At 38.7% G+C, this 13,991-nt stretch overlaps 1 protein-coding gene across 3 annotated transcripts in view; it reads right to left on the reverse strand.

The window, feature by feature from the left end:
- cnnm2b (cyclin and CBS domain divalent metal cation transport mediator 2b) overlaps window positions 1-13,668 on the reverse strand; it is a 40,808-nt gene extending 27,140 nt beyond the window's left edge. The window contains exon 1 of one of the 3 annotated variants that reach the window (XM_058791107.1): window positions 12,004-13,664. In XM_058791107.1, the coding sequence (XP_058647090.1) occupies window positions 12,004-13,489 (1,486 nt within the window). In that variant the 5' untranslated portion in view covers window positions 13,490-13,664. Of the gene's footprint in view, window positions 1-12,003 lie in introns of all 3 variants that reach the window. The other 2 variants (XM_058791116.1, XM_058791126.1) reach the window with 2 other exon arrangements.
- Window positions 13,669-13,991: the final 323 nt, after the last annotated feature.

The raw sequence follows: 13,991 nt of genomic DNA on the forward strand, positions 1-13,991 counted from the left end.
AATTAAAAAAACAGGAAGGGGGCAAAAACCTTTTCACGGCACTGTATAGTATACTTAGCATGAAATGTATTTCAAATATATTTTAGTATATTTATTTTTCATGTCTTTCATTGCTCTGCTAAAAAGCAATTCTCCAGCTTCAATCAATCAATTTTTAAAACCATGGTCAGCTATTACACTGATCATGCAACTTCAATACACAAACAGATAACTTGTGTTAGAAATTAAGTATTTTTGAGTGATTTGTTACAAAAACTTCTCATGAGAGTCATTTATTCGTGAATTAACTTGGTTGTGTTGGTTGTGTTTGTTGTTGCATACAGGCAGTGAGAATAACACAAACAGAAAGATGTCTTGTCTGTTTATTTCACTTACTCTCTCATCACATTCAGTTCGAACTGCAAGCTCACAACTCTACTAAAACTGTTGTTTTGCTGTGGCGATATACATTCAGTAGGGACACTGCCAATGAAGCCAAGATATAGATCAGGAAACTGTCAGAGTTACTGTTCAGTCTGCATATTAACACTAGATAACAGAACTAAACATTCTGAATATCATTAAGTTTCAGCATTTATTTATTTTTAATTGGAATCGGTTCTGAATAAGGACCAGTTCCCAACCTTAGTTCTCACGTCATCATGTCATTGTGTTGTATGCGTCATACTTTACAATTTTATCTTAAGAATATAAAATAGATCATGCAAAACTATGTAACATGATTTCACTATAACAGAACGCAAGCCACAGAAAAGCAACAAAGTGGAGAAGACATCTGAAGGTATCCGTGATGGACAGAACACTGTCGCTCTCTCTTTCCATCAACTACACAGCAAAGACGACAAACTTCAGCACTGACATACCATTCATCCACATAAACAAAATGACAACTGCTCAACAAATGTCTGCTCTGTATTAGATACATCCTTGTCGCAAGACAAACCCAGCCATGGAAAAAAGTGTAAATGTAAGTGTAAGTGTAACCATCACTGACCCCTGTGATGAAATGTGCAGCATAATTCCTTACGCCTCAACTAGAGGTGGGCGATGTACCAGTAGACACAATTAACTGGTAGAAATTTGTCAACTAGTAGAGACTTCACGGTTACATGCTCACATGATGTTGCTGTGCTACATGGTCACAAAAACATTGTTTGCACACGTTTTTAAGCGATGCTGTTTAAAAACGTGATTTTAAGCCACTGAAATGCAATCAGCAGTGAAAGAGAACTCAGTTCACTACATGTGCACATGAAGACGGTGCTCAGGGTGCTGCTTTATAGTAGGGATGCATCGATCCGATACTCAATATCGGTATCGGCTCCGATACTGCCATTTTCTGCCGGATCAGGTGTCGATCAGACGAGACCGATCCAAAACCGATATTGTGTGTATGCTATTCTGTGTTATTGTTAAGCAATATAAAGCACCATAAAGTTTTTGTGCACGATATGTTAAGTGTTCTGAAGCTGTTCTATAGTTTAATGTGAAGAATTGTGACTCCATGTTGCTTCAAGCACATCATTCTGCGCACGGGATGCGCATAAGCGCTTTGTGCAACTCTGTATTGGAGCCATACCCTTTCTTATTATACTTTCGCACAATGAAAGATTATTAATAGTCTTTTTTTGTTCTGTTCTATCTATCACATGTTGCTGCCTACATTACTGTGCTATGCATTTAAAAGAAATGTCTTTTAATTTGATAGTATATAATATATATATATTTAGGCTAATTGTTTTTCATGAATGCATTTTACAACAATACAAAGAGCAATAGATGTGTAACATTTTACCAGATTTAGTCCTACACTTATTAACTTTTATTTGTTCTCCACTAAATAATGTTGTTTCACTAAATGTTTAGTTTAATGTTTTATCAAATTATTGTGCAGCCATGATTTTTCTAGAATTACCTTTGCTGCTGAATTATCCACTAACCTAGTTTATAATAGTATTTTTTGTCATAAATTATGATGATATATTTTTTCATTTGTTATTTTTCATTAAAATGAAGTTGTCTATATTTAGCAAATTTTAACACACACAAGAGTGATAATCAGGTCAACACAAAGAAGTATAGAAATTCTACATTGATTAAAAAAAAGCATGCGCTGGTATCGGATCTGAATCGCCGATACTCAGAATTTTAGGTATCAAATCGGTTTTGAAAATATGGTATCGTTGCATCCCTACTTTATAGGCCTTGAATGGTTAAATACACACACTTGTACGTGTCAAAATACCCGTCTTTGCAAGTATCCTTGTAAACACATCAATTAAGATCTTATGTGAAAGCAAACATCTGAGATAGAAAACAAGCGTAACAGTATATTGGATCCGGGCAGCTCTTAAAGTGACAGCAGTCTAACGTTCCTGCTGTCTGCCATTCATGTTAATCAAACAACAAAAGAGAGAAAATCTCTAACTGCTCTTGAGTAAATCACTTTTGTAATTTTAATAAGAAGAAATATTTAATTTACACAGTGAAGAATATGAAGTGTTTTTATACATTTGATTACTTTATACAATTATGTAACATTTCTTATTTATTTGTCCTACTGTAGTTTTTTTTATCCTATAGCTAAATAGTTTCTTATTCTTATTTAATCGCTGACTGTTTACTTGTCGTCAGTGAGCTGTGCCAATATGTGCCAAGTTTTCATACTTGGTTTTCATTTTTAACTTCTATTCACTTATACATGTAGTTCTGTCCCACTTTTTGTGTTCACAATTTTTATGTGTGTATGTGTGGTTCAGGTATACCCTATGTTAAAGAAGGTAATATCCAAAATCCTTGTGGGACATTTTTGGACCACATGAGGGAAACAGCTTATAAATCATATAGAATTAAGTTTTGTGTGAGGGATAGGTTTAGGTGTATGGTAAGGTAAGGTGACAGAAAATACAGTTTGTACACTATAAAAACCATTATGTCTGTGTGTGTGTGTGTGTGTGTGTGTCACAGCACTATTTAGGTGACCTGATAAAAGCTGAAAGGTAATGAAACATTTAATTATCGGTTACCAATTAAACACCTAAATATACACTGTTCAAAATAAATCACACTGATTTTAATTTAATGTTGAAAAAAATAGACTTGGACATGTTATTTGTTAACAACCTACAGTGTGTTTTTTTTCATGTTTTTTTTTTTGTAGTGGTTAGAGTTGTAATATTTTTAATAATGTTGGGGACCATTTTCATGATCTTGCCTCGGCCTTTATAACTACAGGCAAGAACTGGCTGTAAATATAATAAATGCAAAAGTCATCCTACCACAACTATGCATTTTTGGACCTCATATGATAAACTGCTTAATGTGAGTTATTTAAGTTTAGTCATGTCTTTAGCTGACACTAGCGCTGTATTTTATAAACCTCCATGGCAGCACCCGTTTTGGCATGGCTGTTTTTCCTCTCACTAAGAGAGTGAACTGCTTACTGCAATCAGTGATGCCAGCCCAGAGCTCCACTGGTTGGAAGACTTCCATGCCAGAGCATTAGGCAAGGGTTTGTGTCGCTTGTAATTTACGACATTGAAGGAAACGGGCAAAAGGACAATATGGGGGGAGGGGGCATGGCACGGAAGGCTTGGGAATGCCAGGGGGCAGTTTTGAAACCCAAGTGGGTTCTGCGGCTCTGAATGTGTTGTGAAGTAGATGGTAGAGAGAAAGAGGGAGAAAGGCAGAGGAACGAGAGTTAATGCTTGAAAGAGAAGTGTTATGCTGAATTCGCTTGATCTTTAATTACAGTAAAGAAGGTGAGCTGGATCCAAATTTTCTTGCCAAGCATTTAAGTACAAGGGCAGAATTGAAGCTGAAGCTTAAAGGGAGTCTCAAAAGACTGCATTAGTGACATAATAATATTCCTCTGATCTTCGCAAAGATTAATGATATGTGAAAACTAAAATAAAATTGTTTAAAAATCTCAAAATAGCTACACAAAATCCTTATAACCTAAAACCCTAGCACTTTGAACAATTTGTCCAATTTGTCTCCCAAAATATTAGTCTTTTTACAAATTCTAACATCCAAAAATGTATTTCTGGAAAGCACGTTTCCATTTTTGTATTTGTTTGTTTGATTCTGAAGGGTTTCCAGTTTCCAAGCGGAGACAGATTAATGAGTGAGGATACGAGCAGATGTCTGAATCAGAGAACAATCTGATTGCATAATAGTCAGGAAACATAAAAGACCATTACTCAGCACTCAGTGTTTGATTTGACAAAGACTCAACCTAACTCTATTAGAAATGATTTTGCCAATAAACTTCTAAATAAAGATTTTTTTTTGAAACACTCATCCATTGAGTGCAACATCAATATAAGCTTGTTATCTTTGCTGAACTGAGCAAGTCACAGCAGAAGCTAGAAATGTTAGATCAGACGGACTTTGTGGAGGTACTCTTGCTGCACTGGCACTACTCAATTGTTTTACTAATCGGTTTTAAGGCCATTTCATGTTCATGTACCAGAATTTGAGGAATGTAGGCCATTTGAAAAGCCACGTCTTAGCATGCGCTTTGCGCTGCACACATGGAATGACAATGGAGTAAATGCTCACTAACATTTAACCCTGACAGAACTGTCTACTAATGCCGATAGCCTGACAAAATCAAAATAATGCATCACAACAGCACTTCAGTTCTTTCTTATTTAATTCTAGCACTCATATTCTGAGTATATGAATTTAGCAGTCAAAACCTTTTAAACATACCATATACATACATATATTATACTTACAAACACACACACAATTTCACACTAATGTCATTCAAATGTTATTAATGTAACGTTTTTTTAGGGTTTTTTTACAATTTCATTTAAAAAAAATTAAATCTTATTAAAAATGTAAATAATGTAGCAAATCACAAATAATGGTACAAATAACAAATCAAAACTACAAATCACATAAATGGTGCTTTAAAGGTATAGTTCAGCCAAAAATGGAAATATCATTCCAAATCATTCCAAAATTGTAAGATCTTTGTTCATCTTCAGAACGCAAATTAAGATATTTTTGATGAAATCCAAGAGCTTTCTGACCCTGCAACTGACACATTCAAGGCCCAGAAAGTTAATAAGGACATCGTTAAAATAGTCCATGTGACATCAGTGGTTCAACCGTAATTTTATGAAGCTACGAGAAGATTTTTTTGTGCGTAAAGAAAACAAAAATAACTTCATTCAACAATTTCTTCTCTTCCGTATCAGTCTTTGCTGAGCGTTCCCAAGAGCCGGCGTTCTGACTTGGAACGCAGATGTGCTGTACCTTGTTTATAAACATAGAAAGACGCACACTGTACATAAAACAGTCTTCCTAAACATGTCTAAAGATTTTGACAGAGAGGATGACTTGCAATTTTTTGCCCGACCTTACTTATTTGAACCAGAATATACAGATGATGATGGTCGTTCTACGTCAGAACGCCAGCTCCTGCATCAGCAGCATAACATGCATGCATCGTTGCACTTTCGTGAACGTGGGTCGAAAACTGACACAAAGAGAAGAAATTTCTGAATTAAAGTTCATTTTGTTTTCAAAAAGTATTCACATAGCTTCATAAAATTACAGTTGAACTCCTGATGTCACAAGGAGTATCTTAACGTTAATGTCCTTACTAGGGATGCACGATTAATCAAATGCGATTGTCATGCACATCTTGTCATTAAAGCCGGTTCTGTGATTAGTAGTAAATCTCCATCACCTGCTTTCCGATGGAGCAGCATTTACTACACAGAGTTTTCTATAGCAGATGATATAATCGTATGATTATGAAATCGAATAAATCTTTTGCAATAATGACAGCTGTTTGCGTAGCTTCTCAATGAACTAAGGCTCTGTGTATTAAATGCTGCTCCATCTGAAAGCACATGAAAATACCACATTTAATAACATGTTTTTACTCCAAACTCACTTCATAACGTCAGTCGAGTGTTTGAAATAAATTCTTCTGTGAGATGATGTGACCTCTTATTCAGAATAAGGCACGCAACATATTTCATAGTATTCTAAGCAGTGATAAAGGCTATGTCGATTAGAATTGCATTATAGATATACTTTATTATGAAAATTATAATAATAAGAACTCAGATAAAACCATATATTGCCGTAGTCGTGTGTTTAAAGCATATAAATCATCTGTTTATTCAGCAACCGCTATAGGCATTTCCTGGGTTTCTTCTGCGGGCCGTATTTGGAGTTTCTGCGCAAGAGCGCCCTCTGGCCTTCAGATGGAGATTTACTGCTGATCACAGAACCGTGCTTCACTGAAAAATACGCATGACAATCGCAGCTTCTGCCTAATTACGATTTATCGTGCAGCCCTAGTCCTTACTACCTTTCTGGGCCTCAAATGTGTTAGGATCCTTGCTGTCTATGGAGGGTCAGAAAGCTCTCGGATTTCATCAAACATACCTTCATTTGTGTTCCGAAGATGAATGGAGATCTTACGGGTTTGGAACGATATGAGGGTAATCAATGCAGATTTTTCAATTTTGGGTGAACTATCCCTTTAAGTTGTTATATATCCGTCATACTGCCCAGCCGTAATGTAACAGAAGAAATTATGGGCCTTGACATACATCCAGTGGGACCAGTGCAATGCGGCGCCAGGTGCGACGCAAGTGTTTTTTTGCTAATTTCAGCCTGACGCAGTTATCATTTTCATGTCCTGCGCCACATTGTTTAAATAGCAAATGCATTTGCACCCATTTGTGCGCTCATGGGCATGCTGGCCTGAAAACGAGTTGTGTGTTCAGGCGCATTGTTGGCGCTTTGCTATTTTGAGGCAACTGAAATAGACTGCGCCATTGACCAACTAAAACCTGGTCTAAAGTCAATGGTGCAGTATTTTTTATTTAAAGAGCGCGTTAGTAATATGTGCCTATAGGAGGATCCACAATGCGCATACACTCTGCATATTACAAACACAGGGACGCGCTGCAGCATACAAACATGCCAAATATTAAAAATGAAAGGTTTACAATGCCTACATGACATAATGGATAGTCATTGCATGTATGAATTAGGCTACCTATTTGCTCGTGCAGGAGCAGCTCTGTTTCCACTCTGGAGACATGTTCAGTCTTTGCGCTTGCAAATTCCACCGTGTAAAAAGCAAATCTGCCATGGCGCGAGAGCAACTGGCTCTTAAAAGGAATAGGAGATGAGACTATGATTGGTTTATTGCAGGTTATGCCCAAAACACACCCATTACTCATTAAGAGAATAGGGACAACCCTTTTAGGCCATGTGCCAGGTGCGCCAACCGTTTTTCCCGTCATTAAACTAGCGAAAGTGGATTCATACATGCCCTAAGTGCACCTGCGCCATGCGCTTCAGACCATGCACTTAGATCATTAAAATAGGGCCCATAATATGTAATAGTGTCATGATTTAGTTTGATGCATGATGCAGATCTCACGATACTGTGAACAAAGCCAAAATATAATGTTTTTTTTATCATTACTTCTAACACGTATGGTAAACAGTTAACAAAAAGTACTGTTCATTAAATGCAAAATTTAGTATTACATCGAGGTGAACTTGAATAAGCTTGGACTTGTTCTCTAATGCATTGCCCTGTTCTCTAATGCACAGGGCAATGATGAATTAGCAATTCTGCTTAGATAAAAATACAGAATTACATTAGATACAAATGCTTGCTCTCTGTCCCTGACTACAATTTGTTGATAATAATTAATACACATGGAAGCTCAAATGTGTGACTTTTCGAGTTTATCATATTTGATGTTGAATTAAAACTGCTTTAACTGCCTTAAAACTGAAGGGTGAACTGTACACACTATGTTTTGTTGCTATCCATGATACATATTATTGCATTTCTGTATTGCAATATATTGATATAACATATTGTTACACCCCTAGTAATGCAGTATATCTGTAAGAGTCTAAGTGTGAAACTATAGTGTTTTCAAAGGGGGATCCCACACACTGCATACAGCACAGCTCCTGCCAATATGACGCCACATAATCCCTACAAGCAGAAGCAAGTCTTACCAAGAATACGCTCCAGCATCTCAGCAGAAATCATTGGTCAATTGCTTATCAGATGCTTATCAAACTCGAAGATGCAGGATGCCACAAAAATGAATCTGATTTCATTCAAGAGAAAGTTGTTTGGATTAAATATAATAGTAAAAGAAGCAGGGATGTCCTCTATTATGATATATAATGCAGCCTTAACTAGGCCAAGTGACTTGAAAAAGAATTCCCATGTTAAAACAAGGAGGAAAGGAGGTTGCTGAATCTGAATTAAGCATAGATTGGCCTACATTAGCAAGTGGATTGATTCAATACGTGCAAGAACTCATGTGAAGGCCAACCACCTTCAGTGGCTCTGCATTACAAAAATACAGCAATTGCTGTACTGTAAATGAATTATAGTGGATTATGACATCTATTGATGTCACCACCGATAACGTGCCCAGTGATAAGTAGGCTGATTTTTATCTTTTTATGGAGAACTGGACATTTGTGATATATTTTGAATATATAACAGCATAAATATGTGATAAGATGAAGTCAGTCTTTATTATAGATAGCCATAATGATAGAAACATAATTGCAAAAAAAATGCTGATACAGATGAGCGTGGAGTCTCTCGCTAAGAAAGAACTGAAGGCCAAGAGTTCATCTGCATGATTTAAGACGATAACAGATCTTCCTATCGCACATAAATTAACGGATTGATCACCTCAAGCAGGTGATAACGATGCTGGTACTGAACTAAGTCATAAGGGTTAGTGAGTTCAGGAGAATTAGGCTCTAATTTCATGACCTTTGTCTTTATGTACTTTGTTCTGTCTGTTTGCAGTGAAAATGGTTTCTACATCCTTCTGCAGCTGAATGAGTTTGATGAGGCAAGTGCTACAAAGAAGACAGTATTGTGTTCCTGTACTAGATTAAGCACTAAAGGAATTGACAGAATGCTTGATGAAATTTGATAAAACAAGACTAATGCATCAAAAGTGCTCGTTGATCGGGATGCGGCTGTGCATACATGTGCGCAGTGTTTAAATGTAAGCACGCACTAAACGAACATACCTGACTCCTTACTTAGATCCTCTATTGCAGCTTGTCAGAGGTGCAAAAAGAGGTGCAAGTATAAATAGCATTATACATTATTTGTACTTGGTGTAAGCAGTATTTATTGCTTTTGGTACTTTCTCTGCCTAGATGTTGTCTTTTGCTTAAACCCTTGTGAGGGTGAAATGTTGTTTTTTTTTACTGTGAAACTCAAAAGAAGAGTGAACTTTTCCTTCTCAATTTCGAATAAACTTTGATTCTTAAACTTTAAAAGTTCTCATGTATTATATACACTTTAGTGTTAGACTGCTTACAATAAAGATTTTCCTTTTTTACCTGACTGTTTAGTGTTTTTCAGACTGTTAATTTTTTAGCTAACTGTATGATAATCAATGGGAGTCAGTTGGACCCTGAGACAAAAGTTGTAACAAAATGTGTACAGTCTTTCTAAATCACATCTAACAATACTGATTTTTCAATGCTATCTCATGACCAATTCACAAAACGTACAATTTCATACAATTTAGCCACCTCATGACATATGTATGAATTGCCGAGAGATCGGGCTGGATTTTTATTTTTAGGCTGGCTAGTTGGGCCAATAGTTTTTACTTGCCCTGTCAACTCACTGGCCTGACCCCAAAATATTGAAGCTTTGTTTTGTTTTTTAAGAAAGGCATTTTTATAATTGGTCACATTGATCCTGGGCCAGCAGGCCATCCTTATAGCCTTTAATTTATCTAAATATTTTATCACAATTTCCCACAAATACAAAAAAAACAATATTAGGAAATATTCCTACAAATAAACATCATGTACTAGCATACACACTCGACTCAACATTTAAGAATCTTTGCAGCAACAAATGCCTCCTGAACTACACCACTTTGGGTTTAGCCCAGATGATGAACAATGCCATTCTCATTAAACACAAAACTGCTGTTTGGCAGGGGTCCCTTTATGACACTAATTATTTCAATCATAAAGGAACTAGTCTGTAGCTCCAGGAATTTTAAGGCTGACCTTCAAGGTCATGATTGCAGTCAGAAGCCCTTCTCATTTGGACCCCCAATTAGTTGACCATTACAAGACAACTGAGTCAATTTTCCTCTGTCAGAACTGAGTAGCATCTACCTCATGTTTCAAAGTTTTCATGTAAGTCAGCAGCAGAAATAATAAAAAAGCAACTTTTGCCACTCAAAAAGCAACATCAAAGAGAAACAAATTACAGTTTGAAGGTGTGCTTGGCAGGAGTGATGTATTTTGTTCCTACTTTGGATGGCTGTGCAGCTCCACAAGAGGCATTAGATTAATTAACACTGACTTACAATACAAAGTACTTTGAACTGAGAGAGTGCTCGAACCACAGCCAGATTGACGTGAAACTTTGTGCCCACTCCCCTAATCAGTCACTAGAATACCAACAGCCAATGGTGAGTTTCCTCTGGAGAGCAGCCAAGAACAAAAGAGTCACAATCATAGCCAAGGTTGCTAAAATTCTTATAATGTCCAAGTATTCTTGACTTTTCCAAGAACAGTCAAAAAAAAAAAAAAAAAAAATTTGAAATTTGAAAATGATATATGATATGATATGATCAAGTTCACTAATACAGTTCACTTTGATATGGTTTAACTTTAAATAAAACAGACTTGCATAGGTGGTCATGCTGTCATAAAACCTACTTCTAATGCAAAATTATAATGTAAGTGGTTCTTAAGTTTATTCTGTCCATTACAGTCTGATTCACTCCAAACAACTGCAAATTTACTCTTATGTTCTACGTTTGGGGGAACATGCTGTTAAATGCAGTTTCCCTTATTTCCTTTACAACAAAATAATGACCTTTTAATACTATTTTATAAATTATTTTTCGACTACTTAGAAAATGTGCATCAAGATTCTCACCATTTTACCTACATAACACAAAATACAGACTGTTGAAGTGGCATGTTATTTCATGCATTATGAAGTATTACACCTAATAACCCCCCCCGAGTCATCCTTTAGCAACTGTGAGTACACCTGCAGTGTATTTCCATTGCATCACTACATTCTCACCTCTGCCGCAAGCATTAACCCTTAGCTATGTGAGGGCACATCAAGATACCGCACTTAGTGCAAGCACTTCCCTGCAGTCAGGCATATTATAATGTGTTTGCAGGGTCCTGGGGGCAGCAAGTGAGGGTCAAATAAAGCTCCAAATAGTTTTAAATAGTGTAGGAACACTCGAGAAGGAGCAAACAATGGGTATGGAGAGGAAGCATTTAGCAAATTCTGAAATGGATAAACTAGACCCTGTCTAAAGTTCACATTATTTCAAATTACTACAAATTATTTCCATGAGTTTGACATAATTTGAAATTCAATTCAAAATGTCTAAAAAATGCAATGTATATATTACTGTAAGTTGTAGGCTAGGCTACTGTATGTTTGGCACCACTGATTTTCCTCAAAACGTTAAGGCAACATTTAAACGTTACGTTTTATCCCAATTTTAGGCGGTTTAAATTATAACAGGTGATAAAAGTGGGAAGACAGGAGATTTGAAAGGATAGCAAGGGATGAACATGACGATGGGGGACATATCATATGTGTACTCACGGTATTGCATTACTATTTTAATCAGTAAACCTAAATATAAGAGTACCTTTCCTTATCGAACTGAAAGAATGAACTACGTAGGTTGCCTGCCAAATCAATGTTTAGATATCTGAATATACATAAATTGGTCAAAAAAAGGTCAAATTCATTGAAATCTAACTATTTTAGTCGTGCGTAATAGCCGGTGCGTAAAAGGCACGCGACTGCTTTGAAATATGACAAGATGCACAACTAGTCTCGTTTTCAAATAACAATAAAACTTTTATGCAACGTTGCCTAATTATAGCCTAGTAAGAAAACACTCAGTGCAACCAACATTGTCAGCCCGCGCAAATCAAAGACTCTCTCACCTTTCTTGAACTCCTCCAGCATAGCGTCGAGTTTGGTGTCGTTGAAGACGAAATGTAAGGGATGGCTGTAGAACTTGGTTATCGTCTTCAGCGGGGTGCAGTCGTCGGGATCCACAAACGCAAGGTCCTTGACGAACAGCAGGTCCACGATGTTTGACCTGTCACCCTCGAACACCGGAATGCGTGTGTAGCCGCTCTCCATGATCTCGCTCATGGTGTTGAAATCGAGCGTGGCGTCTCCGGCGATCATGAAGCAATCGCGCAACGGGGTCATGACATCTTCCACGGTCTTAGTCCTGAGCTCCAGCGCGCCCTGAATGATGTTCAACTCCTCTTTCACCAAGTCATTATAGGGATCCGTGACCCTCAACATCTCCAAGAGCTTCTCTCGGTTGTACACCGTGCCAATCTCCTGTCCGAGGAGATAGTCGAGCAGTTTACTTACCGGATAGGACGCGGGGAAAGTGAGCAGCATGAAGAATTTGGTCAAGAAGATTGTATTCGCACCCACAGCAAGACCGTGTCGTGAACATATCGCTTGAGGCACAATCTCTCCAAATATGACGATGCCGATGGTGGACATCACTACAGCTATCAATCCAGAACCGGCGATATCATCCAACAGGATGGTCAAGGTGGTGTTGACCAGAACATTCCCCAGAAGAAGCGAGCAAAGCAGGTAGTTCCCCTGGCTCCTGACGGGCTCGATCTTCCTGGCGTAGTTCTTCTCCTTCTCCGTCCCGCAGTTCTGGACGATCTGCAGCTCCATGGGATCCAGCGCCATCAGACCCAAGTTCAAGCCGCTGAACATGCCCGAGAGGCAGAGCAACATGGAAATGAAGATGACCTGGAGCCAGAAAGGGAGCAGGAACTTCTTCTCCTCCACCACGATCACTTTGGTGTCCTCTCCATCGTGATAGATCCACGTGTTCTCCGTCCACGGGTCGTGCGCGCCCGCCGCAGCAGGTGTGGAGGTGGCGATGCACAGGTAGTACGCTTTGCTCCTCTCCGTCTTTCGCAGAGGCTTGACCTCGATCTCCACGATGCCAGACGTCTTGCGGTTTAGAATGATGTTGGGCAGGATGAGTATGTCGGAAGTCCTGATGCCACAGGGGTGCGAGCCCGACGTGTCCTCCTGACTCTTGTTGTCCCCTGAGGAGCTGTCGATGGTGCCAATCACTCGGCTCCTCTCGTGCTCCGTGAAGGCGATTTTGGACCACGTCTCGTTGTTGATGTTTTGCCCGTACACCCTCAATCTCACCACAGACCTCTCGCTGACCCGCAGATAGCCCCTGTCCATGAAGGAAATGTCGTCCGTGTCCTCCAGTCTCAGCCCGATGATGACTGTCTCCTCTCCCCCTCCTTCCTTGCCACTTGTGGGAGTAATTAAATAACTGCTTGCAGTTAAGAAAATCAGAGTAAAGGCTCGGACCCGGCTAAGTGACGCCATTTTTTGAGGGGGTACTGGAACCGACGGTTCTGCCATGTTGATAATGGACAGCCTCTTGAATGAAAGGGCTTTTAAAAATCAGAGCCAATCCGGCTTCATCTCCGCTGCGCGTCGCCTTGACTTGTGCATCAGGTCTCGCTGAGTCCCGCTACGCGGCTGAAACTGATCACACTCCAGCGAGAGCAGCGCGAACTCGTGCCTCCGCTGATGTTTCGCTGACAGGCGAGCGGAGCAGCCAATCCAGAGGCGCAGCTGGGCGGGGGGCGGGGCTTGCGCTGCGCGAACAGCCAATGAGCTCCGTAAATAGTCGCACTTAATGCAAATGAGCGCAAACAGAAGTTTCCTCGTGACTGTTTTTGGGGTTTTGAGAGGGATCTTTGCTGACAGCATCTTTGAATAGTGCCAAGATACACTCACGAAATGTAGTAAATAACTAACAAGATTAGAGAGTGTTTCTTCAACGGGATATACGACCTGTGGACTTCTGGAAAATCAAATTAAATCACACGTTTCACTAGTTTCATTGATCTAGCTACTT

This window comes from Onychostoma macrolepis, chromosome 01, assembly GCF_012432095.1.
Source record: "Onychostoma macrolepis isolate SWU-2019 chromosome 01, ASM1243209v1, whole genome shotgun sequence".
NCBI lineage: Eukaryota > Metazoa > Chordata > Actinopteri > Cypriniformes > Cyprinidae > Onychostoma > Onychostoma macrolepis.